This window comes from Mizuhopecten yessoensis, unplaced genomic scaffold (assembly GCF_002113885.1).
Source record: "Mizuhopecten yessoensis strain PY_sf001 unplaced genomic scaffold, ASM211388v2 scaffold9525, whole genome shotgun sequence".
Taxonomy (NCBI): domain Eukaryota; kingdom Metazoa; phylum Mollusca; class Bivalvia; order Pectinida; family Pectinidae; genus Mizuhopecten; species Mizuhopecten yessoensis.
This window is the reverse complement of record NW_018408091.1, coordinates 75,908-103,220: the sequence shown is the minus strand read 5'-3', so window position 1 is coordinate 103,220 and position 27,313 is coordinate 75,908. Positions and strand designations below refer to the sequence as shown.

Here is a 27,313-nt window from a genome sequence, read left to right as displayed (position 1 = left end):
GTATGATTTTTTTTTAAACCACAAGTACCTTTTTTTTTTTTAACTTTCATAGCTTTAACAAGAATTCTGAACAGAATTGGAAGCATTACTTAGATCAACTCGTAAACAAAACCTGAAATTTGTAAAAAAAAAAATCAATAATGCATCATTTTGAAATTTAAATCTTTATTTTTAAGCACACAGCTTTGTGGTATGATGAACAGACACGACACAACAGTTTCAATTAAACACAAAACTTGACAACAACACACCTTGTGGTAATTACTACATGTATAGGATTTCAATTTCAAAATATCCTCGGGCAAGTCATATAAAAAATTGTAACTGTATTTTAAGGATTGTACACTTTGATATATACCTATTGACTGGCATGTAATCAGTATGGTACTTGAAGGTCAACACTGAACTGGTCAATCTGGTTTCATAAAGAAAGCATTTCCAAGGGAGGTAACTCTTTCACAACCGTCATGTAAAAAGTGCAAGGTATAGCAGGTAACTTATAGGTATCATACAAGGAAATAAATTTAATTGGTTAAAAAGTAACATTTTTTTTTTTTTACATTAGATCGATTAAAACAAACACCAGTCATCTAATAAACATAGACACAACCAACCAAATTATTTTGGGGGTATTTTTAATACTAGAAACAAGCGTTTTTTGATGATCTTCACATCAATTTTCCCCATTGATTAGGTCTCTGCAGCACAGATCAGTGTTTTTTCTAACTTGATTTTACAACATCCTTTCTTACATGAATTGGGGAAAATAAAGCACTATTTTTACTTAAAATTGGAAGATATGCCTCAATTACCTTCATTTTGGGAAATTAAAGCACTTTTTTACTGGGGTAAGCAGCATGTAGTCAGGTGTAAAACAAGGCAAGAAAAATCATTGCAGGCCACTGAAGTTGAAAAAAATATAAATTCTGCTAAAAAACCTTACCGGTGGCTAAATACCAATAGATGAGGGCGTCGACCTAAAAAACTTGTCCATTGAAGACAGAGAATATTTATATTCAAACAATGAATAACAGACCAACGAAACTTTTAATCCTTGTATCATACCTATAATGTAATTATTGATTGTAACGAGCCTTATTTTGCAAAAAAACAAATTTGGCAGTCATAATTGATTGCTTAAGAAAAATTCAACACAAAAATTTGAACTGACCAATATGAAATTTTCAATTTCAAAAATAAAAATACTTGACCAAGGATTAAATATATACTTTTTAACAACCATTTCGCAGAACGTAACAATCTCTGTGAATTGTGCATGCATAAAAAACAGTATTGCTATCAATTTAGAGTCGACAAGACTTGTACTGCAGAGCCTCGTTAATTCAGGCAGCTAGATACTAAGTGTCCCGAAAATGACATGCATCGATAACTGGTCAAAATACAAACAGAAAAAGGTATGGAGCAAAACACTGGCATATATTGACAGAGTGGCACATTTTAGTTAGTGCTGACTGGATTAACAAGACTCCACAGTAAATTGTTATCAAAACTGGAATTTTACATTTATGAGAATCTTAATCAGTAATATCAGAACACTGGCTATAGTACCAGAAAGTCATTGTCTGAGTAAGTCAATGGCAGTTTCATGATTTATTATATAAAAATTATACCTCTACAACCATCAATAAAAAACAAATGGCCACTAACTAGGAACATTGTTTCATCATCAATCTTGGATTGTCTACTGTTTGCCATTGCCGTTAATCGGCATTGCCTTGACTGCGTCGGAATCCCTGTGGGCTTTGACCTTTTGACGTGACCCTACAGTGGTATGTAGAGCCTTGAGAGCAGGGAATTTGTCGAGACACGACGGCGCCAAAACCAAATGGATGTCCAGCAACTCAAACAGACTGTAGTCCGCAAAACAAATCTGGAAAATATATAAAAACAAAATGAACGAAGGCTCCAAGACTCACCAAGATTTTCTACCCACGCCCCACTTCCCCATCCATCCTACTTTACCCATGACCTTTTGACCCTTTAAGCTTGACCGATAATCTTTCAGATTAGAACTCAATGTTACCATACTAATTAAAGGTGTTAATATAAATTACTCGTAGATTTGTTGAAGAGTTTGCGAGATACAGTATCTCGTACCTAAGCATTTTACCACAGACAGACAGATGAACATACAAATGCACTGACAAAGCCATTACTATAAACCCCCCTTAAATAAGTGTGGGATATAAGAAGATCAGATATGGCACTAGCTTTTACTGAAGTGGGGTCCAAAGTGATTGTTTTGGCTAAAATAAATATGAAACAAAACGGTTTAAATAAAACTTGGGTCACTTGCATTTTTTTTTTACCTATTTCGATACAAAAAAAGGTACGCATGACCAGTAAATATGATTAAAGACTAGTATTTATTGGTTAGGAGTCAGAAAAATATAGTCATAAGACTAAAGTGTATAGCAATTGGGCCTAGTCAGAAAAGTATTTCTCTATTAAAGTTTATACTTATTTGACTGAAGTCAGACAAAATACATAGAAATTTAAAACCCTTGGGATTATATTTTTCAAAACTTTTTGGGTCATAGAAAAAAAACCATACACAAAACTTCATATGTATGTCATTAAAACATAATGTACTTATTGAGAAATAGTTCTAGGAAACACTAGTCATGGTCGTTTCTTTAATTCTTCATGTCAGCAAGCTATAAATAAAATCTAAAATGGTAAAAACTTTCTTTTTGGACAAAGGTCTTCGAAAATATACAACATCATAATTGGTTGGGAAAAATATATATGCCACAACAATTATAACTCCCATCAGTCAATTAACTTACATGATCCCCCAGGACGTAGGGAGATTTACCTTCGATGTATTTCTGAAATAAAATAATGACAGTGTGTATAATAATGTACAGTGACAATATTTCAACATTGAAAAAATAACAAACTTTTGCTATTTTTTACAAAGGTCTAGACTGGAAATTGACGGTCAAGATGTTAACAGTGGGATATGTGAACATTGTAATAGTCAGTTTCTTAATTAATATACACTGTGTTCGCAATACGTAAAACAACATTGTGTTGATCAATTGCTACACCAAATACCTCTCCAGAATCTCCTCAAAGTTCCTGCATGAGTGGCTTAGGTGGTTGGTATTACAGTCCAGATTACAAATTCAAAGTATTTGGGTCAATTATCTCCCTTGTATTGCAATCATATCGAATTGCAATTGTGACAACATCAAATTTGTATCTCATTTTTTCAAAATATTGAAATTTGTAACTAAATTTGCGTTGCATTGATTCAAAATGATAAGGAATAAAAGAAACAGAAATACACTGTATTTGTTACTTTTTAGATATTTCTCCTTAATGATATTTTTAAAATTCTAAAATTTTGGTGAAAGACTTTTAAGTTTAAATAAAAAAAACTTATTCCTCGTTATAAAACAACCAGAATGCGATTGTTGCAGGCGGGATTCGCATTAAGGAATAATTTGTGTCCCGAAATGCTTTAATTTGACATTATTTTTCATAAATAAATTTCATCAAATCATGTTTCAGCCTTCAAATGTTAGGTACAATGCATGTTCCATTTAGTAACTTATATTTTGCAAAATATTTTTACAAAGTATGTACAAATTTGAAGACTTTAACAATGTTTGTTTGATAAATTGGCCAAAATTATTTCATGGTAGGCTTAAAATGTTTTAACTTGGTTAGGTTGGGAAAGTGGAAACACAAATTTTGTTTCGTCAATAATAGAAACTGATCTGTTTTACATGTACATGTATTGTCATAACTTGGGAATATTAAAAATGTTTGATCCATGAAATACTTTCAAATTGATGCAGGATTACGCATGAAATTCCAATTAAAAAGAAATTTATTACACCAGCTGTCTTTAGAGTTTTCAGAGTTTTCATTTCAACAAGTTAAAATAAGAAATTATGTGATGAAAATTTCATCAGTCTCATAATGGAAATAGAGGTTCCCCAACGAGTGATGGTTGGTTATCATGTTTATTTAACTCGAGTTAGTTATTCTTCAAATTGTATAAAGACACAAAGTTTACTGGGTGTCTTTTACAATTTGAAAATTCACTAACGAGAGTTAGATAAACGTGATAACTAATCATTACGAGTTTGGGGACCTGTTTCTAAAATAACGTTATTATTTTATCTGAAAAAAACACTTTTTCCCCTTGGAAAATACATCATGTGTGTTTTCAATGGAGGAAACAATTGCCATGGAGAGTGACGTCACAATGGAAATTGATGTCGAAAAGCATTGTTATGCGACGTCATAAATCAAAGATTGACCAATGAAATCACTTCCAAAAATGTTTACCAACCCCTGGAAGGTAAAAATCAATTTCACATTTCTTTTTTAGCAAAATGATGAATGATTTTGACAAATATTAAAAAAAAAATGTGCTTTTTAAGATCATTCTTGAAGTTGAAAATTCTGCTTTCTTGGTTCTTTATCAGTATCGTTTGCGTTGAGACATCATACTATAAATCTGAAAGTATGTGACATCATTTCATTACCATGATGTCATCTGTCATATTACATAAGTTCATACAAAAATGCGTGTCATGGATACATTTGCTGACTAACCTCAGTCATATGAGAAAATCCAAAACATATTTGAAATAAACTGCCATCAAAATTTAACAAACTGTTTCAGGGATGTGATTTAACAATGACAAAGTTTAATTATTTCAAATAAAGGCAATGTGATAGATAGAAATTTAATATTACATCAACTGTTGCGAGATAAATAGGTTACAGTAGTACTTTACCTCGAAGTATTGCAGTTTTGCTGGTAGCTTGTTGATGTATTCCTCCTTACCAGCGTCCTGAAAGAGGAAACAAGACATGAGACCCAATGGGCATGTATGGCTCACCTGTTACACAATATTGTCTGCAAATACATCCCTTATTTGTGACCTTTAACTCATTCACCCCTGAAATTGCATAATGAACTATTCCAACCTTTGAATTGGAAGAGTTTATATGTGTTTTCAAGAGTAAATGGGTTAAAGTATGTCAAGGTTAAATTTATTTCTATATTGTTGACATCAAGCAAGCTAACATTATTGGGTTTTGAAGGTATTAATTTACTGACTGCTACCTAAAATCTTAGTCAAGTTCATTCATTTGATAGCCCTTCATCCTAGTATGTTACAGACCAAATACAGACCTTAGGCTTCTTGGTAATTCAGGAGAACATATTTCAAGCTTTGAACATATTTTAGCATAGTGACCTTGAAAGCAAGTCAATATCATTCATTTAAGCAAGTTTGATAGTCCTTCATACCAAAAAATGCTAGTAGTACAGGATGCTGCACTTTCCCATAATCTCACTTGGCCCTTCAGGCCAGGTGAGTGACATAATACAATAAAACCTTTTTTTATGATTTGACTTTGATTCAACCAAGAACCATTTAAATTATAAACAGCCTCAGGTGCTGTATTTTATATGGAGTTGAACTTGATAAGTAATTTGTAAATATCAAAATGTTTTAACCCAAAATCGGAACTAAGTGAAATAACAGAAATGGCTATAAAATGACGGAGACTAACATAATTATTGTAGATGAGATTCACGTAAGCAGACCGGAGGTCCTCGACACTGTCATTAATGATGTCAGCACGACAAGCCTCCGCTTCGTTGGCTCCGTACAAACCTGAAAGCAGACACACAAATAAACACACCTGACTTGTCTGTTCAAAGCTTACCTTAACTCATTCACCCCTGAAGACACATTTGAACTCTTCCAATCAAAGGTTGGAATAGTTCATTATGAAATTTCAGGGGTGAATGAGTTAATGATAATTTGTCAAAAACATAATTTGTCCTTCGCGTATCCGGTCCAACCGGTTTGTCAATTTTTAAATGTTACATTTTTGGGTATAAACCCTGGCAGACCTGCAATTGTTTATGCAGGCCTTGCAAGGCTTTGTCAAGGCTTGCATGAATGATGAAAGCAGCATCAGATTACTAGGTCCAACCTTATTTCATAAATGAACAACTTTGGTCTAACCGTTTGGATTGTGAGAAACAAATTCGGTCAGATCATCATAAAGTTTAGCACTGCAATCCACAGGCACACTCTTCATTAAAAATTACTGAAATTAAATAATTGTCTTGTTTGATCAAGTGATAACAATGTTTCATAAAAATCTATTGAAGGTTTTATGAACATTATTCAGAACATAATGTATATACCGGTATATAATTCAGAATCTTAAGCATGACCTTATTTATGAAGGATTTCACAAAAGGGGAAAAACTCCTTTAAAACAAGAGGCCTTAGGGCCTTAACAGTCACCTGAGTTATATTATAGGTAGTTTTAATTGTTGAGATGTGGAGTAGAAATCAGCATGTAACAAAGTTAACAAGAAGGAGCACCGCAAAAGTATGCATAATACGCCCATCTGACCCTATCCAATGATGTTTCGTTTGTTTGATATTTTAAGTACCTAATAAGGACAATAACACATGATCTGACTGAACTGTACACCACTGTAGAAACTTGCACCAAAACTTTAACCGAGAAATTGCGTGAGAAAAATAAAGTCCTAAACACGGCCACAATTTCCGTAAATAGAAATCACTTTTCCAAATTAAATCCATATGGTCCATGTTAGACCCCACATGAACATCCATGCCAGAAATTAGGACAAAAACACATGTTCTGACTGAACTGTAGAACACTGAAGAAACTTGCACCTAAACTTTAACCAAGAAATTGCACGAGAAAAGTCAAGTTCCAAACACGGCAAAAATTTCAAAAAAAATTAGAAATTATATCCCCAAATTAAATCCATATTGTCCTTCTTGGACCCCACATGACCATCCATGCCAAAAATTAGGACAATAACACATGATCTGACTGAACTGTAGAACACTGAAGAAAATTGCACCTAAACTTTAACCGGATGGATGCAAACGCTATACCATAATATGTGCGCCGAATTGGCGCATAAAAACTATTCAATTAAATTATTTTCCTCTTGAGATACATAATATCTATGTCATTTAGCCAATTTTCCCCATGGCCAACCCCTGGTGTATGCTAGGATCTTACTTTCCGATACTATTTAATTTCAATTTCATCGATCATTATTATTCCAACCAATTAAGTTTGAATCATTTCTTCCTGAATATGGACAAATTGTAGTCAAAAGTGTTATTTCCCTATACAGTAAAACACGTTTATTACAAACACGCTTATTGGGATTTCCTGTGTAATGCTAACTGATTCTGATTCCCCAGCTCATCTCCCTCTTCTATGTAATTGTATGATGATACATGTATTGCGAATTTTACATTGCCAATTATTGTATATTACAAAGCAATATACAATATTAGTTTACACACATCCTCGATACTCCAGGAGTTCGCTTTCGCTCTCTACAACCCTGGAATATGTCATAGCTAAATCTAAGGCACATGGCTAGCTATTTGATTGGTTTTGGGTAAAAAAAACCTGACCAATTGCTAGGCAGATACCTGTCCTCTGAAGAGCACAAAGGAGTGACACCCAACTTCAAAGCCAGTCTTTTGTACTCTTAAACGACCACCGACCAACGCAATATTCTTTTGATGTTCATCAAAGGATCAAACTAGTGTTCTTGTGGTGCACACTGAGCCTTCGATTTTGCTATAACATATTCCAGGGGTGCAGTGAGCATAACCCCTGGAATATCGAGGATAGTTTACACAAGGTNGCAATAGGTCACTTGAGCTAAAGCTCAGGTGACCTAAAAATACTTACTAAATTTCCTGGCCAGGTGTCTGATGATTGAGTTTGATTGAACAAGTGTCAAGTCACCATCCTTTAGACATGGGGTCTGTCCAAAAGCCTGTTTCAAATACATAATCAGGTTTACAATTTCGTTCTTAATCTTCTTTCTTTTTCATATATTTTGTGATTAACCCAATTCACCCCTGAAGAGTCTTCAGGGGTGAATGAGTTAATCACAAGACACATTTGAACTCTTCAAATTCAAAGGTTGGAATAGTTCATTATGAAATGTCGGGGTTGAATGAGTTGAAAGGTGCTTTGACTTTGGGAAAGAAAATGCCATGTGCAATAAAATTGAATACATTGGAAATGTAAGTACATTGTAGAAGATATAATTGATTAAAATGTTACTCATTGGTATAGAAACTTTAAATCATTAAATCTTCTTTAAATGGCATTAATTGAACTTGGTTTTATGTTAACTACAAGAGTGCAGTAAGATTGAAAAAATCTTGTACTGTGCAAGTCACAATTGAACCTTAACAAATCAAAGATTGGGCAAGTCCAGTTAAAATCTGTTAGGGTGAATGAGAGGGTTAATTTTTCAAACCTAATAACACTGACTTCACAAATTACGAATTCATGTGTTTTGTACCACAGCTATCTTCAGCTGTTGAATTGAAACAGAAACATGCAAAACCAAAGGATTAGGAACAAATTTCATTCAATATCATTACCAGTATGTACCAAACCACAGTATACAGAAAAATGATTTTTCATATATATTTTTGTATCATTGCAAAGTGTACAATTAAATTCAGACATAAATACAAGTGTCGATGGAAATAAAGGATTTCTTTTAAAGTTTGAATTTTAATCTTTCAAATAAACCAGAAATTTTCTCGAAATACTTTTGATTTAGTTATAATTGTAATTTTATTGATTAATGTATAAGCTAATTGTATTAATTGTATATCTATGTACTGTAAAGCGCTTTAGAGTGGCTTATTCTAGCTAGATAGGGCACTATATCAAAGGTTGTATATTTTCTTTGAGCCAGATTACCATTTTTGGTTTCCATTTGGAATCCCAGTCATTTGCACAGCTGGTTTCAGTGTAGCTTGTACCATTGTCAATCAGCATCAGCCTGATAACCTCAGCTCTGCCTAAAATAATATAATAGCAGAAAGATCTATTTTCAGACACTTGCCTGTTTGGTTGTGATGATAACCTACGATAAAAAATACTTAAATTTGAATGATACCAAATTTTGGTATTCATGTGTACATGTGTATTATTAATACTTGCCAACTTTTTGAAATTTCCATGGAGGAAATAATGCGTACTCACAATTAAAAACATGAATAAAATATGTGTATGAACATCCTAGATGGAAAAAAACCCCTTTCAAATGGTATCTTTTGAGCTGTTCTTTCGGATGAATAGATAAGCAAATTCACTAGTTGAAAATGCTCAATTTAAGGATCCAAAATCAGGAGTCTCGATCCTTCCAAATTAAGGAGAATGGCAAAGTACATTTATGACTATTTATACATATGTATAGAGAGAAAAGCCCTTGCATGCAAATTTAAATATTATTATTATTTGTGTGGCAAACCTTTCACTGGAAAGTAGATAAGTTCCATATTACTGAATCTGAAATATAAAAGAAATCATTTGAAATAATGATTTTGTAAAAGGGGAACAATTCCCATAAAATCGAGAGCTGTTGGAGAACAGCACAGCTCACCTATTTTGAAGCTAGAAAGTATCAATAGAAATAAATGTATCTTTTCCTTTTTTTTTAGGTTGCTGAATTGGTAGTTATTTTGAGCATATTTTTTTGTAATACAAGATGTATACAAAATATTTGCTACAGTGAAGTTACAGTGTCATAGATAAATGAGAATCAACATCTTCCTTCTATTGAATTCTGTTAATCTAAAGGATGACCGCTACACGCAACGCACAAACGGTAATACAATGACTAGTTAATAGATGTATATCCGAATATTCATTATAATGAAAGAACTTTGGAATTAATATTAAACAGAAACTTTGAAAGATGCATGGCCTCATAAAATGTACCATACAAAGTTGAACTGAATGTAATCCTTTTTGATCCCTAAAGTATGAAAATATGGTTACGTAAATTGTGTATACTCTATATCAATGCCTAAACCTTGTTATATTCAACTGTGCAACAGCTTTTATTAATTGAGTGTGGTAATCCACCACTGCACCAAGTCAAATTATGTTTGGTCCCTAAAATATGAAAATAATATGGTTCAGCACGTTGCTAACACTCCATCATCCTCGATACTCTAGTCTACGTTCACTTTCGTTCTCTGCACATCTGGAATATGTCATAGAAAAGTCACAAGACACTCCATATAAATGACGGTAGTCAACAGCCTATTGGGTGTGGCGATATAACATTATACAAAAACCTTTAACTTAAATCCTGCTCAAAAACTTTGACCAAGTCTGTTTTTGGCCTCTCAATTATCCTTCATCTATCAGAAATTTCAGGTTGATTGGTTGTTTTTTTATCAGCACAAGTGTTGTCTTAGATGGAACATCCCGACATTGGTTATTGGTTGATGATGAAATTCTGTTAATTTGTCAAATGATCTTGTCTGACATGGACATTGGACTTTCACTGGCACACATGTAACTTGCTTCTTTTTGGTGATTTGATAAGTGCAGCAAATATTATGTTGTCTTGATATATTCCATACCAACTACTGATTACTTTTAGGAAATTTATGGTTTACAACTTAATTAGGCCACAGACTTAGATAGCAATTCCGGGATTAGGCCAAAAAAAAAAACATGTCTGTTTTCTTATTTACATACATGTCTGGAAAAAACATGGGGTATGTAATATTTTTTTTCTCCAATTTTATTTTATTTCAAGTTAGATAGGACCAGAGACATAATATATATGACTAGGTCGGGTAACTGGGAACAAACCATATTGTACTGACAGAACTAAACCTGTTATTAAATGTGTAGGACTCTTTGAAACCACAGACTTATATAGCACTCATGTAACTTCCATGCTGAAAGTAACCGTGAATTTTCCAAAGACAATAGGTCTACAGAAAAAAGAAATTCCATGACCCTAGTCCACTTTCTGTCATTCAGTAAGTTACTATCAATACGTATCACATATGACTGTGGTTGATAATATTAGGAACATTCCAATATGGCTGCCATACCAAACTGTATATTAAATTCAATAATGCATTCTGTTAGCATTAAACAATCCCTGTCACAAAATAATAATCCTCCAATATTTCTCAAACATAATTAAGGTATTTGCATAATAAATTTCAGAAAAAGTATTCAATAAATGATGAAAAAAATCACTTTTTATGTGTCCATTTTCCAAGCGAAATAAAAGTCACAATTCAGGAAAAAAACAAACATTTAAACTTATAAATATCTGAATAAATCACAACTGAGCACAAAACAAACAAGGCTGACTGAGGTTGGAAAAAAGCATGCAAAGCAAGTGAGATTTTACCTGTACACCATTCACTAGAGGTTTTCACTCAGGTAATATGGCTTGACTTGTATCAAAAGTCTTGTTAGCTTGATGAATTATTGTAAAAATATCCAATCAAAATACATCTCATCATTTTCGAGATTTAAAGCATTTTCACACATTTTTCTCGACAAATGCATCTCCATGGACATCCAAGCTTATGATATTTACAAGTTTAAATGTGGGTTTTTTCCTGAATTGTGACTTTTACCACGGAATTAGATTAGATGTTATCCAAGTCCGTGCTTTTACTTGAGTTTTTTTTAACAGTTATTGAATGGGTTTTTTTCTGAAATTTAGTGTGCATGTACCTCAATTATGTTTGAGAATTATTGGAGGATTATTATTTTGTGACAGGGATTGTTTAATGCTAACGGAATGCATTATTGAATTTGATATAGTTTGGTGTGGCAGCCATATTGGAATGTCCTTAAAATTAAATTTGTTAGGTCCCCTTTTTGGGAATGGGGAATTCGAAGTGTAAGTGTCTTTAAATTTTACGTACGGAACGTATTTGATCATGCGACATTTGTATACTCCGGATTAAGTTTAAGCCTGAAATGCTCTATCGCACATCGTGGCCTAGGCCTCCATACACGAGATCGACACGTAATGTCGTCGAGCTAGTCAAACATGATGAAGTTACTCCGTATATCACAAAATAACGCCTCGTCTGCTATGATGCACATTACCTACGCATGCATTGTCGTACATGTTTCATACAATTGTACCTTGTCATGTTTGGAAAACGATATATACAGTAGCTTACCGGAAGTGTTGGCACAGCAAAGAGAACGGTATGCCGAGTAATTCGCCGTCTTCTTATATAATGTAAATAACTATGGAGAGGTGTACAGGCACACACGTGCGTTTGTAACCCGAACTGTACTTCCGGTAATGGAGATGCTGGCCGCTAGTTTTTATTATCTCCGGCTTGTTTATGGTCTAGTCCCAGAACAATTGAATTTAACGTGCTACTATAATATGTATTTCCTTTTGTATGTTAATTGGTACATGCCTTTATTCGAAAGGAATCAGTCTTCACTGCTCGAAGGACCCCTTGCACGCGTGATAATATGGAGGCGTTACCAGTTGAAAAAAATGGTTTAAACATTATTTTATTTCCTATTTTTGCACGTTCAACAAACTTTAAAAACATAGAAAAAGAGGATTGGAAAACATCATAATTCCTCTCCTCTATTTGACATTACGACACAGTCTATATGGATATTTGCAACGTATATATTAATAATGACAGATGGACAAAACGGTAACGGGCGAGATATGGAGATGTATTTATTTTTAAAGAATGCATATAGCACATCGGATGTAAGCTGTTGAAGATCAAGTCACGTACGGCGAGAAATATTTCAGAATTTTCCCTATCATTTAATTCATGATCCCCAACAAAAAAGTGTACATCTTCTTTCTGGATCCGCCCTGATAAGACGCTGTACGATCGTACTTCAACTCAAGATTTTTCCAGAATTCGTCTAAGTTTTTCTCAAAGTCAAATACGTTACGAGATGAAAGAACATCTTGTGTGAGACTATTCCAGATATCAATTATTATTTTCCTTGAGCGGCGAGATCGACCAACCCTCATTCATTTGCCTTTTGATGTGTTTGGGAAAGGAATTGTTATAAGCTCCAAGCTTGTTTTCCAATCCCATATTTATATTTGTATGTAAAGTCGAACAAGCACAAGAGTTCATTGGTGTTTATTACTTGTCCAGTAGATAAACCTAAAATACAATATATGAGTCGAACTAAGTACGAAACTAACAGGTCCAGTACATACGCCGATTGAGCGATATAGCTATAAAGACCTATATAGCTATATACACCTATAAATTATAGCTGTATTGAGCTATATTTCCTCAGATTTCAAATTTAATTAAATTGAAGCAAAGTCGCATAAAACAATAAGGTTAATAGTAATGTTGACTACAAAAAGCATACATTTAGATGTTTATTTTCATTTTTCATAAATGTAAAATTTCCGATTTCTTTACATTATTATTTTTTAAAAAGAATACTTATATGTAATGTCTTTTGTTTTGAACCTAATGATACAATCTTCTTTTAAATGCGACTTTGTTCCGTTTTCCTTAAAAAAAAAAATCACTTGAAAATAGCTCAAAAGACCTATTTCAGATAGGGCAATAGAGCTATTATAGGTCTTTACAGCTATATAGCTTAATCGGCAGAGTGTACTGGACCTGCTTATCAGATATTGTTATGAACAACTTAGTGTCATCAGCAAACATGAAGGTTGGCGAAGATGTGCTCTCCGGTAGGTCGTTAATGTATATGACGAAAAGTATTTGACCTAGCACACTACCTTGAGGTTTCCATTACAATGACTGTGTGTTCTGCTGACGATGTCCCATTTACAATCACTCTCTGTTTCCGAAAAACTTTGAGAAATGGCTTCTGTGGAAAACCCACAAGAACAACGTGATGAGTCTACAAGGTTTTTATGAAATAGATGTTCGTTGAGTAAGCTACATTTGAGTCGGAGTCTAGAGTGAAATATTTGACCTTTGCGATTACCTGCATTGGAGTGTTTGTTGCATTGCCATTGCTAAGATAAGTTTTGAGTGTATAAACTGATGAAATTTCTCTTATATTTTGGGGTAACTTGTTCCAAAGGGCAATCGATGAGGGTAAAAAGGAGTCTTTATATATACGCTCACTTTCGCTCTCAGCTGCACCCCTGGGATATGTCATAGCAAAATTGAAGGCGCAGTGTGCGCCACCTTGTCGATAAGAAAAGAAGACTACATGTATTTCGATCCTTTGATGTACATCACAAGAATCTCGCGGTCGTGAAACAGTTAAATTGACTGACTTTGAAGTAGAGTGTCGCTCCTTTGTCATCATCAAAGGACAGCTATCAGCATAGCGATTGGTCAGGAGCTGTCTTAGTGGCTTCAATTTTGCTATGGCATATTCCAGGGGTGCAGAGAGCGATAATGAGCGTAACCCCTGGAGTATCCGTGATGTACGTTCTTTAGATCAGGATTTTCGACAGTGAAAGTGACGGAAGGTGTTTAACTGATTCATTGATTAATTCTTTGTTTAACAGACACCTTGAGTAGCCGTTTAATGGACTGCATCGGAGTTGATACACCGGGGCAGAGACGTATACACTTCACATATGGCTGTATATGTCTCTGATCGGGACAATTATCTTATCTTATCTCCCGTATACTCAATCCATATGGTATCGTTTAGAATTAAAATACGTTTGAACTCAACTAAAATCTCGTAAATAATTTTGTTATATTAACGTATTGTGGCAGATTTTAATTGTACATAGGATTACGGTCGCCTTCTAGCTTGGCGCTGAGGAAATTTATATGGTAGAGCGTCCGTCCAGGAAGTTGGTGGTCGCGGGTTCGATCCCCGGCGGAATCGCACTACTCTCTTTCCTGTTAAAGTAATAACAACGAACGTAGATGACTTTTCTTCCATGTTTCATTTCTTAGTTTTCAAAGGTAAACCAATACTGAACATGTACATGTACTAAAGATCACAATTATACGGATCCCTGTCCCATTGTACTGTGGTTTTCCCTAAATGCAGTTACCTCCCCAACTTCCGTTCGGAAAGCTGTAGCACAGTTAATTGGGCAAGAATACAACCGGAGATGGTACAATCGGGAACCGTCGGCACTTTCCGTAAACGTGAATATTTTACGGAAAGTTTCGACGCTTCCGATTGAGAGATTGTATAATAAAGTCCATGATTCGATTATGGTCTTACCCTGCTTAATGTCTACACTCAGAACACTGTTGTTGATTATTATTTATTTTATTTTTTTCGTTTTAATTATTTTTGTTTCTCATAAAAATTCGGAAGGTATGGTTTTCTTTTCAGAAATGATTAATTAAAGCTGTAGTCATGTCAGAAAAAAAGAGTTTCAAGAACTTAGCTACACTAATGGATTGTTGCCTGAAGTCTGATTCATAAGCTCTTTGAGGTAAAGCAAGAAAGCAAATATTGTGATATTACTCATAATAACTGTGTCCGATATATGTCTTCACAATATCCCTGTTCAATGTAAACGTTATTATTTTACGACAGTTATGAAAGCTTTTTAACTTATAAAAATGTATATGAACCATTTTTGATGGCGCGTATCGCAGAGTGTAGGAGGTGGAAATATGAAAAGAAATTGGGGTACCAGGAGAAAACTAACGTGGTCGGGCAGGTGACCCAATACCTTTTCACGTGACCCCGGTCGTCTTGAATTGTGACAGGTGACTGAGCTATGAACTACGAAACCCGACAACCCACTATCTCAATTTCTTCCTTTTCTCCTATCTGAACTATAATTCTATATTAATGTCGTATTTGCATGCTCAAAAAGTGTATTAAATTAGCTCCAACATTACCTATCGTCACAACTCGGCAGATTCCGTACCTACACGAAGAAGGATTCCGGAATCAGCCGATGTTAGCCGAATGCAACATTGCGTGATGTGTATTTTAAACACATATTTGTTGCTGAAGAGGACTATGATAAGTTATGTTCGACTGGTTTGCGAAATATTTTGCAATACTGTTTAAATAATCAGAATTTCGTGTATCATAGGGCGATCGGTATAAGACAATTTGTACTTCCACACGTGCTTCAATAGATCATAAATTATCTCCCTTCTTTTTAAACCAAATCTTTGAATGATAAAGATATCTTTGGCAACATTGTCTAAATCTTGCCACTGGACGTTATGCATTTCACACAGTCCGCGCTGTAGTTTAAACCCGTAAGGTACTGATTGTTGAATCTATAACTCAAGATTTTTATTAAAACCTATCCGAAGGTGGCAAGCGTGACCGTATTGTGTTTGAGGCTTATCACGAAATTGTCTTTAAAAAACCAGACCTTGGAACACTGGTTCATTTGTGCACGTATATAAACGGGGAATGCATTGACTGCCCCTAAAACAAAGACGCTACCCAGGGACCATTGTGTGCACTCTACAAACCACCGGTATTACAAACTCGAAATATACATGGACAAGTTACAAAAATCAAGCTCCGTCATCTTTAAAATATATGAATAAAAGTTATTATATTATTCATTCATCATTTTTGTTTACTTTTGACTTTTGATTGGTAATTTAATATTGGAAATAACAGAAATAGAATTGTATTACATATTATTTTTGGTAAACGTTATGAAATATGTTTAAGCAAACGTTACCAAAATGTTTCTATTTCGTCTCCAAGTTGACAAGGTATATGAAGGCTTGGTCTGCCACAGTATTTGATATTGCTACTAGTGTCTAATGTGACAGCTGTATTTAGACATTTATAAGTACAAATCGGTTCCATGTGCTAGCTTGGTCGTCTGTCTGACAAGATTTCTACAATCAACACCACAATTCCGTGGATTACTAAGACAAACGATTATGGCCGTGCAATGCAACACACTGTTATCGCGGTCCTAAAGCTGTTAAGTGGTCAGTATTCTCTCTTGGCCGGACAAATTAATGTTCCTTTTATCCTCAAACTTGACGTGGCAATATAAGAGAATATCCTCATTGATTGGCGGGCGATATTGGCAATGGATTTCGGAGTATGGATTCCTCTTACAGAGGATCAGGCGGATGAGGTCGGGGATGACATCACTTGTCGAAGTCTATCGTCTGCGCGTGAAAGTACAACGGATGTGAGAGGTGAGTATGTGTACATTAAGTGTGCTATCTGTTCGTAAAAGTACGATGGACGTCAAAATTTAAAGAGTACATGTGCCGTTAGGCAGGTGTCTGGTAAACATTATTTGTCAAGTCTGAAGTTGGGCAAGAAGAAACTCCCGGCTATTTGTTCCTAAAATACGGCAGCCAGCAGTGCTGTACATGTGTGCCTGTGAAAGTACGATAGCCGTCATGAGGGAAGGATACTTGTGCGTGTCGCCTGCTCATGAAAGTACGATGCATAGGCAAAGGAAGTGTTCGAATGTTTCGTCTGCCCATGAAAGCACGACAGACATCATTGGAGGTGAGTACATGTTTTTCTGCTCGTCAAAGTACGACGGACGTCAGAAAAGTCAAGTACATGTTTGGTCTGCTCGTGAAAGTGCGATGGACATCAGAAGAGGTCAAGTGCGTGTGTCGTTCTCGTGAAAGTACGGCTGACATCAGCAGAGGTAAGTATACGTGTGTCGTTTTCTCGTGAAAACACGACATACATCAGAAAAATGAAGTACATGTTTGGTCTGCTCGTGAAAGTACGATGGACACCAGAAGAGGTCAAGTGCGTGTGTCGTTCTCGTGAAAGGACGGCTGACATCAGCAGAGGTAAGTATACGTGTGTCGTTTTCTCGTGAAAACACGACAGACATCAGAAAAATGAAGTACATGTTTGGTCTGCTCGTGAAAATACGATGGACACCAGAAGAGGTCAAGTGCGTGTGTCGTTCTCGTGAAAGTACAAATGTACGGCTGACGTCAGAAGAGGTAAATATACGTGTGTCGTTTTCTCGTGAAAACACGACAGACATCAGAAAAATGAAGTACATGTTTGGTCTGCTCGTGAAAGTACGATGGACACCAGAAGAGGTCAAGTGCGTGTGTCGTTCTCGTGAAAGTACAAATGTACGGCTGACGTCAGAAGAGGTAAGTATATGTGTGTCGTTTGCTTGTGAAAACAAGATAGACATCAGAAAAATCAAGTACATGTTTGGTCTGCTCGTGAAAGTACGATGGACACCAGAAGAGGTCAAGTGCGTGTGCACGTGTTGTTCTCGGGAAAGTATAAGTGTCTCATCAGGCGAGTTAAGTAATTGTAAGGGTATCGTCTGCTTGTGAAAGTACGATGGAAACCAGAAGAGGTCTAGTACGTGTGTCGACCTCGTGAAAGGTTCGTATTTTGCCGTTCCGACGAGAGAGTTAGGAGAGTTTGGCTCATGGTTATCGTCAGGACGTAGCGGGCGGGTAACATGCTGTTATATGTCGCCGTTTATGAATGGTAAGTAAAGGTGTGGTTTAGGTAAAGTACATGTTTGGTGGGTTCTGGGAAAAGTTTGCTGCTCGGGAAAGTACTAAGAAAGTCGAGAGAGAGAAATCCATTATTAATTCGCCTCTAAAATTGTCATCTTATTTTATCATGTATATCGTCTGCTAATTCATCAGATTCAGATCTACAGGGACAGATACTTATCGCAGTAATTCTATTGACCTGATACATGTGTCGTTTGCTCTAGAAGTTATACGCTGGACAACGGGACAGCAAAACTGCAGTCGATAAAGCTCACTTTAAATCACAGCAAATAATTCCATTGATGAAAAAACACTAAATGGCAGCATGCCCAAAAACGGCACACGAAGGAAGGTAATGGGTACAGTCTTTTCGTCCATTATCCTGTCATAAAATTACATTTTTTCTTTAAATTATTAGTTAATATCCAATTAAATTACTTTTAAGATCTGTATAATTTAGTGACGGGAAATTTAATACTATTTTGTGGCAGTGGTTTTTAAAACTCACGTTCGCAATTTGAGACGTCGAGTTAATTTTATTTTAAAGTGTCGTTATGCTTAAAAAGTTCTTGTCAGCTTAAAAGCGATTCGTACTATAAATATTTAGAGTAATACAGGAAAACATCATTCGTTCCTTTCGACGACAGTCAAGATGACATACCCTTTGATAAATATGAATCCTATAATGAATTTTAGAAGACAATCGTCCTAGAACAAACAAGTAATGAACCATATATACAAATTTCCTCCAGTGTGACAGCGCCGCGGGAGTGATGTATCAGACTCGGGTAAGAATATACTTTAGTTCTTTATAATTGGTCCCGAAGTCTATTAACCGAATTAAAACGGTCAATAGCTGACGATTTTGTCATCAAATTGGTAAGTATTTTTTTTTTTAAAGATTTACAAGTTTTCACAAAGTATTGGAACAGCGTGTAAGAACAGTAATGTGTGATCTGTCCATGGCGAGCTGGGACAGTAAAATTTTATCTATCCACGACGAGTAATGAACGACTTAGAAAACACATTTAGTTTCGTTACCGTGAGTAAATCGGGAAATACATAAATGCTTTAATCGTAAAACGTATCGACTTTTATAAGAATCGCGAACATAATAAAGTCGGTATCAGATCCGCGCTATCACAAGGAAACACGTACACCAACATACCCGGTCTCCAGCACACATACACACATGCACGTATCCATAACATACACGGATGCACGTTCTTAAATGATTTAAGCTTTTAATATGACGTTAAACAAAATAAAACCAAACCAAACAGAATGAAATCAACCACCCTTTTTGATTATATCTACAGTTGAACTATATTTGATTCCATCAGCGCATAGGGATCATTCGATTTGAAATAAGTAGGTTTCATATAACAAAACCTCAGTGAGAAGTGTATGGAAAAGAGACTGCTGTCAGATTTGCTTAGTTTAGATTGGCATAAACTCCGCAGCTTTGTGACGTCATACAGTACCTCATCTTTTACCTTTGTGACGTCACGCTTCACATGACGTCAGAATCATCATGTTACCACGCAACTGGTTGATTGTTTCAGCACTTACTCCCCATGTCGGCTCGAAGTCGATGGAGAATGACGCCGAGGTTCCGCTCCACCGTTTGCGGTGCCTGCGTGGTCTGGGGAAGGCCGGGTTTATACCTATGGGGCCAAAGTTTCAAGGTAAGGGCCGATTTGTCTTTCCTTTGTTGGTGCGGAATGGCTATGAACATTATATAGTTTGTTCCACTTGGGTCAGTAGCGTTTTAATAGCTTCGAGATAGAACTGACGAGTTTAATGAACACGACAATATTCTCCCACAAAGATTAATTGTAGCCTTTGTGTATCTTTTTAACGCAAACAGGCGTTTTTAGTTTGATTTTTCAAAAAGTGAGAGCAAAATTATCTTTTGGTATTCTTTGGAATTCATTGTGACAAATAGCAAGACTATGTTATGGTTGCCATACGTCTTTGATCATATTGTAATTAACGAGTGAGGTCCTTTGAGTTAACCTAACGGCCAACATTACAGTACAGTTAAATAGTATTTCGAGAGTGGCAACAAAATTATTTAGAAAGAGAGATACACCGAAAAAATTACAAAAATCTATGCTCTATAGCCCTTCTTCTTCCTGATACGAGTCGTACTCCGCTTGAGTGTAATTGACTCGGTGCAGCTCAAGACGATATGACGCCTCCAATTAAAACAGGGTAAAAGAGAAATCCGATTTTAATCTAAAAATAAATAAAGCTATGTACACTGGGTTAGTGGTGTTTATACTAGATTTGGTATGAATTAGTATAACTGGCGCCAGGGGATGGTACTCAACCTGGCCTTGAAGTCTATCAATGATGTTGCCTCCACTGAATTAGTATGACTGGGGCCAGGGGATGGTACTCAACCTGGCCTTGAAGTCTATCAATGATGTTGCCTCCACTGAATTAGTATGACTGGGGCCAGGGGATGGTACTCAACCTGGCCTTGAAGTCTATCAATGATGTTGCCTCCACTGAATTAGTATGACTGGGGCCAGGGGATGGTACTCAACCTGGCCTTGAAGTCTATCAATGATGTTGCCTCCACTGAATTAGTATGACTGGGGCCAGGGGATGGTACTCAACCTGGCCTTGAAGTCTATCAATGATGTTGCCTCCACTGAATTAGTATGACTGGGGCCAGGGGATGGTACTCAAACTGGCCTTGAAGTCTATCAATGATGTTGCCTCCACTACTTACACTTTTGAGACGACCCCTCAAACGTCCGATGTTAGAATATTGTATTGTTGGAAACTAGAAGCACTACTTCACCTAGAAGTGATTCTTTATTATCGAATGAAGGCAAAAAAGATACCACGAATTAAAAAAAATATATTTCGAAAAATATCTATAGAATAGCTATTAAAACGTTAGAGATGCTGGTTGCCTTTTATGTATGGTTCCGAGACATTGCAATATGTCTCCATAGTTACGGTATACGCATATTTTATGTTATGTGATGTTTTTCGTCTATTATTTAAACCCAATCCTTGTTATATGTTACATGTCGCAATGGTTACGGTATACGTTACAAGTAGGTTTTGTGTTATGACGTCATGGTATTTGTCAGTTATTGTTTCATGGTAACGGTTGTGTATTTGTTTCAGACGTGGCTATCCGCTACATACCCAGTAAGTACTTGTTGTCATGGTTACTTACTAACATTTGTCTTGTGACTTTGCTTGGTTTTCTCTCTTAACCCTTTAGCGTTTAGCGAACCACTGTGAATCGCTCTGTCCGGCTATAGTATACTAAGACCTTGATAGTGTAAAGTATTTTACGGTTATTGTGCTATAGTTTTCCAGTGACGTTTCAATATCAGGAGTGTCATTTGAAATAGAAATCCAAAAGGAGCAGAACACGTTCACAACCTGCAACATACACGGACATGTCGCTACGGCAATATAACCGAGTGTGCTGGTTATCGTATACTAAACCCGGCAGCCTAGAGGTCAAGAATAACCCTCTCTGACCATAAAGGCACACATAAGCAATCATTTGTTTTGTTTACCTTTTGTCAGTCACTATATTTCTAAAAAAAAAAATCATACATGGTAAGACATTCAAATCTTCTCTATCAAAAAAATCGTAGATTTTTTACGGGTCTTTAGTATGAATACATATCAGTGTCGTAATATACACTTATTATGGCATTAAAGCCGATCATACGGTCGTCCCACCAATCGGGAACCGTCGGCACTTTCTGTAAACGAGAAAATGATAAATGTGCTGTCGGATCCCAATTGGTCGTCCCACCATGGTTAGTCATTCATAACAACACGGGCCTGGGCGGGCACTACCATTGACAAGATCCGAGTTTCACCGAAAGCACTATTCGAGGTGCCTCCGGATTTCAAAAGCGTATAAAATCCTCGGTATCTTTAAAACTGAGACTGGTACATATTGTTTGTTATATGACAAGCAGATATTTATTGTAGCTAATCAAACACTTGAAGAGGTACTGATAACTTTTAGGTATTTCATGTTTCTAGTTTTGGAGTTTTGGAATAATATTATTTTAACAGTAAACTACATATAATTGGCCAATATTGATATTATACATTAATATTGATATTATCCTTCGTGATTTAAGAATAGGATTGATATTATCCATTGTATGCTGATATTGATAATATCCGTTTTATGTTAAGATTGATAATATCCATATCCGCCCTAATTAAGTCATGATTTATATTCTTACTACTCTCTGCACCACGTTTTCAAATAACGGTACCGATTGTCTTAAGGATCGCTTCAAAATGTTCTTTGTATAAAACATAAATCACTGAATCTCTCACAGACAATACAACCCTTCACTTAGAGCTTACCCAGAATTTACAATAAGTATATAAATGCTTATAACTAAAACAAATGCCTCCAATTCGGACATTCTAACCCGTGTTTACCTGGCTCAATATACTTAATATTGATGCCCCAAGTTCTTGTATTTACGAGGAACGTTAATTACTGTCAAAAGCAGAAACAGAACCAATAGGAATTATAAAGATTTAATTATCACATTGCGTTTCAACATTTTCAGACAATTGTATACTCAATCACTGTATATTTACTATGCAAGAAAGGTTTTCTAGCTCTGGAATGACGTTTACGACCGTTCATTAAAATAAGTTAACACTTTCCATTTCATTAACCAAAACATTCATGTAGATAAATTGAATTAAAGGAAAGACTCGTTATTTTGTTTTCTATGAAAACGTTTAAGTACGAATCCTTAACACGAGCCGACTTTCTTGTTACTCGCTTAAATCACGTGATACATTAAAAAAGAAGTTTTAAACTGAAAAGAAAAAAGAATTGGGCTTTGCTTCTCGAAATTTCTTCCAAGTCATCGAAACAATGTGGTAATGATAAAGTTATCACCGGGATAGAGAATATTGGACTTGGGTACAGAATCTGAGTTTGAGAACAGTTTCATGATAATCGGCCAATCAATGGTCAACAGCACAAATAATCCCGAATAACAAAAGTTTGATAAGGATTGAAACCAGACCTGATTTCTAAGTTAGTATCAGCAATAAAGGATCCCTGTCCCATTACACTATGGTTTTTCGTGTAAACAGTAGCATCCCCTTAATTTTCTTCTTTAGCAGAGATTGGTCATGACATTCAATTGGCGGTTTAGTTAGAGCGACAAAAGTTCTATAACAATCTGAAGTCCAGGGTTCGAACCCCGGTGTATCATCCGCTGATACTTTTACAATCAGAAAACTGTCGTTTGTTATATTTTGTATATCTAACCATCATATTTTTTCATCAAATCCTGTCAGATATCAAGCTGATTGATCAAAGCTATAGTCTTGCCGAAAAACTCAGCTAAAAGCAAAAGACTGTATCCAAAGCAAAGTTGGCAATGGTACATTGTACGGGGATCCTTAAACGGAAAAGGCCGTTCAACTCAGTTTCACTTAAAATAATATTTTTATTGGAAAATGTACCTTCGTCAAGATTCATCAATTTTTGACTGTGTCTTACAATCATAATGCTTTCACTCGTTTTATACCTATGTTAATAAACTTTGATATTTGTTTTATTTCAAGAACCGAAGTACCGATGGGCTGTAGAGAACTATGTCAAACAAGGACTGGACGAACACCCGGGCCGGAAGCAGGTTCCATTCTTTCTACGTAGGTCCAAAACTGTGCAGGTGATTCAAAACAAACCATTCCAGCGTTTCTTTACGCAGCTAGACTTGAACGCAACACCAAATCCTCACACAGATCGAGATCGGTCAGAAATCCTTAGTCGGAGGAACAAAAACAAAAATGACAGACGGTTTTCTCTCTCGTTTGTTTATAAACCAGCGCCATATACAGGAAGCCTTAAAAAACCAAACACGGACCGGCCGTTGCTGAGGAGACCGACTCCACTTCGGACCCCACCCGTGCAGGAAACGGACTCCCAGTTCAAACATTTCACAAAAAGTTTAGAATTGAAACCGAAAAACTTTGCCACATCAACAGAACAAGACATTTTCTACAATAAGAATTATCCTCTATTATTGGACACTCATCCGGAAGAAGAGGCTGCTGCATTACCGCGCAAGCGCACACCGACACCGGAAATATGTTTCACACCAGAAATGAAACGTGGTATGACAATAACATCAAGAATTCAAAATTTGAAAACGGAAATAGACACCCTCGATCAAGAAACCGATGGCATTGACTTCCGAACGGTATTGAGAGATGACGCGTTCGATCCTGCCGTCTGGCCTTGGAATAAGGGCAGATCGAGTTACAGGATTCCATCATCTTCTAATGAGCATTTGCAGCGTCAACGTCCGAAATCCCCAAGCCCAATGTCTGTTAGTACCCTCCCTAAAAATAGAACACCGACCTCTTTCTCTCCCGGACGATCTTTGTCACCATATTAGCCAGGTGAATTGCCAGAAAAATCGCCTACACAACACAAGTTGTTAAGCCAATCGGATTAACATGTCTCGCCTATGCCTACACAACCATTTTGTTGGTCAAATTATCATAGGAGAACCCTGTAAATCCAAATGAAAATTATGCATGCAATACCTTTTGTCAAAAGATGTTTCCAAATAACAATTATTATCTCCACAACTGTGTCGAAGAGCTTGAAAGTGAATCTATACCTATATGAAGCAGCTTTTGATATGTCATAGCTAAGACATCGAGCTCTGTCATTTGACCCAAGGAACCATGAAGGATTTTCAATTCGTTTGAAAACTCACAAATAAGGGGAAATAACTCTTTTATGTGTCTCTCGTTTCTCGTCAGAAGGCCATCCAGCTTGCGAAAATTAAATGGATTGGTTAGTAGGACGTAAATGATCACATGTAGACGTGGTTATGTTGACAATATTTCTCTCGCCTGTGCTATATTTGTAAGCACCATTTAACCGCCCAGTGATGAATGTATCATATAAACAAAAAATAAATAACCAGAAAATAACAATGACTTCATATTGATATGTTTTGTATAGTTATCTTGTTATTACTTAATAACCTTGACCAGAAACGTGTGGTATTGCATTTCAACTGACATCCGGAGATCACTATCACTTATAATGATGTGAAGTTTCATTCATGAAGTTATCAAACATTTTAGACAGGGAGCTGCTGACTCGCCAAATGTTATCAGACGGGCAATTAGCTATAGGGTAATGCCCATAAAGACTACACTAATGTGGCGAGCGTCTAAAATTACTTTTTCCCCCAAGACGCTGTGCAATTTTCCCCGTCTATTTTATCTGTATGCTCAACCTACAGGGGATCATTGCCTTCATTGTTCATATCCAATTCCCTTGGCCTAGGGATGCTCGATACCTCATAGTGTAAATAAATGATAAAAACATGAACTTTCGGCTGTATGAAATATTATTTATTAAAATACTGTATAAGTTGTATTGCCGCTGCAAGGTTTTACTTGTTTTAACAAAATTAACCATAGATGTGTGGTGTGAACATGCAATATCAAAGGCTATAATGCAAAACAAGACAATACAATGCGATACAATACAAAATATACAATAGTTTCATCTAATTACTTCTCTCTATTCATATACTGTTATAACTCAATACAAGCAATTCAGGTACCAAGTTATGACGTAATACATATATCAAATTACATTTATATTTCTTGCACAAATGCAGTATATTAGAAGAACTATTTCTCCTTAGTTGATAGGTTCATTATAACGTGTAAATATATATCTTAATTAAAAAAAGACAATATCGGTGTTATACATACAATTTCCACTGATGCGACAAGAATATAAAAAAAGTGTTTCAACTTCACGATATATTTGAGCTCTGTAATAATGTCATGATAATTTATTTTAAATCCCAGGATGCAACAGGCCAAAACTATGACTTAAGCTTTTTATTCAGTAGTAGTTTATATCCCAATGTTTCAACGAATTTTACCAATACAACCTTTAAAGTGGAACAGGGTCATTCACTCGAAAACAATCACCAGTCATCCAGCTGTGCATGCTACATTACAAACATCATGCCACTAGATCTCTTGGTAATTCAGAAAAATCATTTAAAGATCTACACACATTTGACATCTGTGACCTCAATTGCTGATTAAATGGTTTCATCCAAGGAAGTTTTAGTTCTTCAAAAGAAGTCAATTGAAGCGTTTTGACAACGTCGAAAACACCTGTCCCAGACATGGTACTAGCCAAATATCACCAACTGCGTTTTGTTTATTCAAAAGTCGTTTAAAGGTTTTAACAAATTGACTACTGTCACCTTGAAAATGTGGCAAAGTAATTTGTTTTATAAAACCTGAAGTCAAGTAAAGGTTTCAAAGACTCGTGTCACTTTGAAGATGATCGAGGTAACTCGTTTAATCAACCTTGAACATCCCTTCCTCCAAGCATGTCACTGGCCAAATTTCATCATCATAAACCTTTTAGTTATTCAGAAGAATTTATCTTAATATTTCAACTTGAACCCTGTGACCATGAAAGTTGGTTAAGGTCAGTTGTTTGAACAAACTTGAAAGCCCTTCACATTAACATGCTTCTGGACAAATTATGTTTCACAAAGACCTTTTGGATATTCAGAAGAAGTGATTTTATTATTTTAAATTGACCCATGCGGCCGTTTAAGTTTGTCAAAATTATGCTACTGGCCAAATATTACCATCTAGACCTCTTTGTAATTCAGAAGAAGTCGCTGGAACTAGAAAGTTGACCCCGGACGGAAGGACTACGGTCGCCGCATCACGGCATACGCTATCTTTAGACTTTAAGTTAAGTGAGCTAATGATTTAAAAAAACGGTTAAGATATTATTCGTAATTGTTTAATCATCACGAGACAATTATCTATAGACGAAAATGATAATTTTACATAAGAGAAATACATTTTTCATAACATGCAAGTTATAACTCAATAGCAGCTTATTACTGTATAAGTAAATATTTCGCGTGGAGTAAATAAACTCGAAAAGATCTTAATAATCATTGCCAACGCGAAATTTTCCACACCGC

At 35.8% G+C, this 27,313-nt stretch overlaps 2 protein-coding genes across 5 annotated transcripts; one reads left to right on the top strand and one right to left on the bottom strand.

Annotated features, from left to right (window-relative positions):
- Positions 1-148: 148 nt before the first annotated feature.
- LOC110458275 (glutathione S-transferase P-like) lies at positions 149-12,149 on the bottom strand. The gene is made up of 8 exons (XM_021509906.1): positions 12,057-12,149; positions 9,353-9,390; positions 8,800-8,900; positions 7,765-7,852; positions 5,566-5,669; positions 4,782-4,838; positions 2,811-2,852; positions 149-1,891 (listed from the first exon to the last, which is right to left on the bottom strand). Exons 2-8 carry the CDS (start codon positions 9,378-9,380, stop codon positions 1,703-1,705), a joined length of 609 nt encoding a protein of 202 aa, XP_021365581.1. The 5' UTR covers positions 9,381-9,390; positions 12,057-12,149; the 3' UTR covers positions 149-1,702.
- Positions 12,150-16,622: 4,473 nt separating this feature from the next.
- LOC110458268 lies at positions 16,623-25,473 on the top strand. Of its 4 annotated transcripts, none has more exons than XM_021509886.1 (4): positions 16,623-16,976; positions 19,844-19,966; positions 21,429-21,452; positions 23,880-25,473. In XM_021509886.1, exons 1-4 carry the CDS (start codon positions 16,865-16,867, stop codon positions 24,713-24,715), a joined length of 1,095 nt encoding a protein of 364 aa, XP_021365561.1. In that variant the 5' UTR covers positions 16,623-16,864; the 3' UTR covers positions 24,716-25,473. The 4 variants fall into 4 exon arrangements, with proteins under 4 accessions (XP_021365561.1, XP_021365562.1, XP_021365563.1 ...); XM_021509888.1 differs by lacking the exon at positions 16,623-16,976 and adding an exon at positions 17,197-17,298; XM_021509889.1 differs by lacking the exon at positions 16,623-16,976 and adding an exon at positions 18,250-18,267 and having other exon boundaries at positions 23,880-25,472.
- Positions 25,474-27,313: the final 1,840 nt, after the last annotated feature.

Excerpts from the sequence above, each read along its gene's own strand:
- LOC110458275 (XM_021509906.1), bottom strand. The coding sequence starts at position 9,380 with ATGGAACTTATCTACTTTCCAGTGAAAG. Across the intron at positions 7,853-8,799 it reads CCAAATGGAAACCAAAAATG|GCTTTTGGACAGACCCCATG; the intron begins GTAATCTGGCTC and ends TATTTGAAACAG. Across the intron at positions 1,892-2,810 it reads CCTACGTCCTGGGGGATCAT|ATTTGTTTTGCGGACTACAG; the intron begins GTAAGTTAATTG and ends TATATTTTCCAG.
- LOC110458268 (XM_021509886.1), top strand. The coding sequence starts at position 16,865 with ATGGATTTCGGAGTATGGATTCCTCTTACAGAGGATCAGGCGGATGAG. Across the intron at positions 16,977-19,843 it reads AAGTACAACGGATGTGAGAG|CACTTACTCCCCATGTCGGC; the intron begins GTGAGTATGTGT and ends TGATTGTTTCAG. Across the intron at positions 21,453-23,879 it reads GGCTATCCGCTACATACCCA|AACCGAAGTACCGATGGGCT; the intron begins GTAAGTACTTGT and ends TTTTATTTCAAG.